General features: G+C 29.7%; 1 protein-coding gene across 1 annotated transcript; it reads left to right on the forward strand.

Annotated features, from left to right (window-relative positions):
• Positions 1-1,792: 1,792 nt before the first annotated feature.
• Positions 1,793-5,066, forward strand: LOC107647626 (wall-associated receptor kinase 5-like). Its single transcript, XM_016351692.3, has 3 exons — positions 1,793-2,666; positions 3,424-3,585; positions 3,856-5,066. Exons 1-3 carry the CDS (start codon positions 1,808-1,810, stop codon positions 5,064-5,066), a joined length of 2,232 nt encoding a protein of 743 aa, XP_016207178.2. The 5' UTR covers positions 1,793-1,807.
• Positions 5,067-5,340: the final 274 nt, after the last annotated feature.

Consider the following 5,340-nt stretch of genomic DNA (forward strand, 5'->3'; position numbering starts at 1 on the left):
AGAAGAAATCTATTGCACCATAAACTGCTTGTTTCACATTATTATCTCTGAACTCTGATGAGCTCATCGCATGACTTGATGAAAATGTGACATGTTCATGAGGTAATTTCTTCACTAAGCATTACTGGATTTTACGGGTTATACTTGAGTTAGTTAGACTTGGTCTAAAATTAAGTAATTTAAAATATTTTTAGCAAAATTAATTATAAATGGTTATACTTTTTGCTTTAATCAATATATTTTATAATACATGTTATTAAAAGATGACTATAATTAAACCAAATAAAAAAGAAAAGAATAAACGAATAATACTATCCGATCCGTTACCCCGCCAATATTTTATTGTTGTAATTTTGTAGGTTGAGAATCATTATATTTTTTTTCTCTTCTTTCCCACCTGGAACATGTTATGTTTATTATAAAAGATCGATAATGCTATAATACATTAAAAGAAGGAATGCAATAATTACCTATGATGGATATAATACCTTTACTCTTTTAATATTCATCCCTTTGTGCATGTTTTCTCCAGGAACTATTTTAACATTTCTTTAATTCTCACCCACTACTTATTAAAGTTATAGTTATATCCCCTCTCCGATCACATTCGAGTATAAAATATAAAATTTCCTTGTTAGTCTTCTTTACAAGTCAACAAATGTGTGTGATAACTTCTTTTTCAAAAAGGAGAAACAAAAAACTAATTAACTAACCTTGGCTACTGGCTTGTGTGCATGTGTGCTAGACTATAGGGAACGTTTTCTTTTTGGGGTTGAAATTTGAGAGGAGGGACCTTCCAGCACCTTGGCTTTATTTTATTTTAAATTATAAAAAATTATATCCAAAATATTCATGCATTGACAAAAAAAAAAACTTTAAAAACAATAAAGAACAAAAAAAGTCTTTGAAAACATATTTAATAATGCCACTTTTAGTTTAATAAATACTAGTAGTCTACTAGTCTTGATACAAATCATCACCTGTATATTAAAATCTTATCAAATTGAGAATGATATTATTAATTTAAGAATAACAACACTTATTACTCCTTTTATATAAATTATTATATCAATAGGTATTAATATCCGCTAAAGATGGTGACCACCAAGTCTTGGATCAAGCCGTAAGACAGAATGGTAAAAACATATTTTCTATGAATTATATATAATAAAACTATTTTAAAAGTAAAATTTGTATTCTAAAGAGTATTTGAGAAACAATAAAAAACTAACTCAAAGCAATTTAAATTTATTTTTTATTATATATACATTCTTTAATTATTACTTACTTTATCTTGTATTTATTAATTATCACTAAAACAATTAAATAATATTAAATTTAATAAATGTGTAATTATAAATATTATTTATGTAACATTATAGATGTTAAGTCAAATAATATAATTTTAATTTATTGTATATTTTATTGTCTTTCTAACATTATTTTTTTATATTGAAAGATATATAAATAATGTTATGTATATATTAAAATCAGTTAGTATATATTAATATATATGTTATTTAATTTATTTTAAATATTTATTTTATATTTTAATATATATTTTAAACTACTAGCTGATTATATAAAAATAGATTCTCTTTCTTTTTTAACTATATTTTAAGATTTTAACGCACAAGTACGACTTTGGTGGCACTTGCCTAACTTGATCATATATGTTCATATTCCTTTGGGCACCTATATAAGGATAAATTTTACCAAGACTAATCTTCGAAGTATACTTGATATTGCAAATAAGTGACATATATATTGATATCTGATATTTGATATACACACTAATATTGTGACAATGGAACTAAAGGTCATGATGCTAATTGTTGCACTAGTCCCTCTAGGAGTAGTAGCTGCAAATCGTGACCATAATCAAGCTCTTGATGGGTGCCGAAGAGAGTGTGGAGGTGTTCAAATTCCATATCCATTTGGAATAGGAAAATCAAAAACAACCGGCGAGAATTGTTCCATGGACGAACCATTCGAACTCACTTGCGAAGAACAAGATTCCATTTTGAAATCCGGAGATTTCCAAGTCACATCCATAAACATCACCAAAGGCCAAGTTGAAATGATGGCACCAGTTTCCAAATCTTGCAGAGACACAAGCAGTGACGAAACAACGTACCTCGTCACTTTTCCATCTTTCACGGTTTCTAGAAACGACAACAAGTTCGTTAGTGTCGGTTGCGACACTTTCGGCTACCTTAATAGCTCCTATGATGGTGGGAGAACATATTCAACTGGGTGTTTATCAAGATGCTATGGCAATATGTTTGATATCGTTGATGAAAGTTGTTCCGGATTCGGGTGTTGTCAGATGGATATTCCTCCTAACATGGTGAATATCTCTATCCAAGCAGCAAGCTTTGATAATTTCGAAGAATCTTTGAGTTTCAACGATTGCAGCTATTCTTTCGTTGTCAAAAATGGAAACTATACGTTTTATAAGAAGGATTTGAAGAAGCTGCGTTTTGATGATGTCGCTGTGATCTATGATTGGAGTATTGGAAATGAAACATGCGAGGCTTCTAAAAACAGAGGTACCAATGCTTGCAAAGGAAATAGCAAGTGTGTGAGATTTAATGCCAATGGTTACCAATGTCGATGCAAGTTTGGTTTTGAAGGAAACCCATACCATCCTGATGGTTGCTCAGGTACGTGATATATTGAATCTATTTTATTTTACCATCATACTTAGTATAAACCAAGTAATATAAAATATACATTGAAAATAAATTAAATAAAATATATATTTATATAAAAATATATTAATAATTAATTTTAGTATATAAATAACATTTTTAATATATATCATATTTTGTGATAGAACATAAAAAATTAGCTATCAAATTAGAAATTTTTATTCTATACATAGTGTATTTTACACATGTTTTAATAAAAAAAAAATTGAATACATAGTATAGCCACTTTTTGCCAATTAATACACTAGTCGTTATAAGAAGGTTAATTAGCATGTTCTACCTGCATTTTGTTCTTGCCAAAAAATCTTCCCCTATCTTTATGTTGTTGCATTTTATTTACGGTCTAGTTACGTTACCAACAATATTTATGTCAATTTCTGCCAACTCTTATTTATAACTGTGTTTAATGAAAGTGTCTTCGTAGATGTGTTTAATAAAAATGTCTTTTTTATGACTGTGTTTAATAGAAATATCTTTATAGAAATATTTTTTGGATGTGTCTCTTTATATATGTGTTTAAAATATAATAATTAATTATTATTGGCAATAAATTGACAGATAATATGTTGGTACCCTATACTTTTCCTTTTATTTATTATGATTTGCTTCAATTTTAAAAGCTACAAAAAATGAAAATAGTGGAAAGAATTGTAAAATAAGTGAACTTTAGTATTAATTTGGTTTGAACTTGTGTGAAACGTTGTTGCAGACATTGATGAATGTAAGATAGGAAGACATGATTGCATAAGTGATGATAACTGCCATAATATGAATGGAACATACCGATGTTTTTGTCCTAAGGGACAACATGGAAATGGAACAAAGGAAGGAAGGTGTCAAGAGAATAATGCACTTCCCAAGTTTGTCATTGGTAAGAAAATCAAGTCCATTATTAACCTCTTTTAAACTCGAGTACAACTAACCCCATGTGAAATCGATAATTAAAAATCATTAAATGATTTAACATGTTTCACTAAATTATTATTTTACGACTCTCAACTAACTATACCTGAATTTATACCTTATTTTTTTAACAAAATTCATTTATTATTTATTCCCTCTTAAAACCATAAGTGTAACTTTTCATTCACTTTAAAGGAGATTTTCACAATTATGTTCCAACATTTTTTTTAATGTATAGGTGGAGGTGCAGGATTCATTGCTCTTTTTGCGGTGATTTTCTTTCTATACTGGATGTATCAAAAAAGAAAACTCAGCAAACTAAAAGAGAAATTTTTCAAACAAAATGGTGGTTATATTCTGCTACAACAGATTTCTACAAGAGGAGAATCCTCTCAAACAGTTCAACTCTTTACAGAAGATGAACTGAAGAAGGCCACAAAGAACTATGATGATAAGCTAATCATCGGCAGAGGAGGATATGGCACAGTTTTCAAAGGAGTTCTAACGAATAACAGAATTGTCGCAATAAAAAAATCTAAAATAGTTGATGAAAGCCAAATTGAACAATTCATTAACGAGGTGGTTGTTCTGTCTCGAATCAATCATCGTAACGTAGTGAAACTTTTAGGTTGTTGTTTAGAGACAGAGGTTCCTTTACTAGTTTACGAATTCATTAACAATGGTACACTTTTCAATTTCATGCACAAGGGTAGAAATGCAAATAATTTGGTTTGGGAGACCCGTTTGAGAATAGCAACAGAAGCAGCAGGAGCTTTATCATATTTGCACTCAGCAGCCTCAATTCCAATTATCCATAGAGATATCAAAAGTGCCAATATTCTATTAGATAGCACTTACACTGCTAAAGTATCTGATTTTGGAGCTTCAAGATTTGTTCCACAAGATCAAATTGCATTAGCCACCATGGTGCAAGGAACTATTGGATATTTGGACCCTGAGTACATGCAAACAAGCCAATTGACTGAGAAAAGTGATGTTTATAGTTTTGGAGTGGTGCTTGCAGAGCTTCTAACAGGCGAAGAGCCTCTTTCTTTTGATAGATCGGAAGAGAAAAGAAGTCTTGCTATCTACTTCCTTTCTTGCTTGAAAGCGAATCGCTTGTCCGACGCAATTCAGGATGGAATTCTGAATGAGAAAAATGAGCAAGAGATCAAGGAGGTTGCTATTCTTGCTGCAAAATGTTTAAGCCTTAAAGGGGAAGATAGACCAAGCATGAAGGAAGTGGCAATGGAATTGGAAGGAATTAGGGTATTGCAAAAGCACCCTTGGAGCAATAATAATGGAGACAACAATCTAGCAGAAACTCAATGCTTGGTTCTTGATGAGTCTTCATCAAGAATACACATGCATAGTGAACGTTGTAGCCATCAAAATTATAGGTATGATAGTATCAATGATCAACTGTCAAGTTCCTTAGATGGAAGATGATTAACATAGGGAAGCATATAGAGTTTTGTAATAGTAATTTTTAGAGTTTAAATTTAACGTAATGACTCGGTAAAATTTTTTAATAATCATCTAATCACATTTATCTTTTAAATAATTATCTACGTCAAGAATAAGTAAGGAATCAAGTTAAGTTTTAATTAGTAAATATTAGTCAATTTTTTATTGAAATTTTTTTTAACTCTTATTCTTTTGGAGAGTTTAGAATTTAGAATTAGGATTTAGGATTTATAATTTATTATTTATGATTTAAAAT

Source organism: Arachis ipaensis, chromosome B6 (genome assembly GCF_059453495.1).
Source record: "Arachis ipaensis isolate K30076 ecotype BB chromosome B6, ASM5945349v1, whole genome shotgun sequence".
Taxonomy (NCBI): Eukaryota; Viridiplantae; Streptophyta; class Magnoliopsida; order Fabales; family Fabaceae; genus Arachis; species Arachis ipaensis.

Coding starts and splice junctions, on each gene's coding strand:
- LOC107647626 (XM_016351692.3), top strand. CDS start 1,808: ATGGAACTAAAGGTCATGATGCTAATTGTTGCACTAGTCCCTCTAGGA. Junction 2,667..3,423: donor CCATCCTGATGGTTGCTCAG/GTACGTGATATA, acceptor ACGTTGTTGCAG/ACATTGATGAATGTAAGATA. Junction 3,586..3,855: donor ACTTCCCAAGTTTGTCATTG/GTAAGAAAATCA, acceptor TTTAATGTATAG/GTGGAGGTGCAGGATTCATT.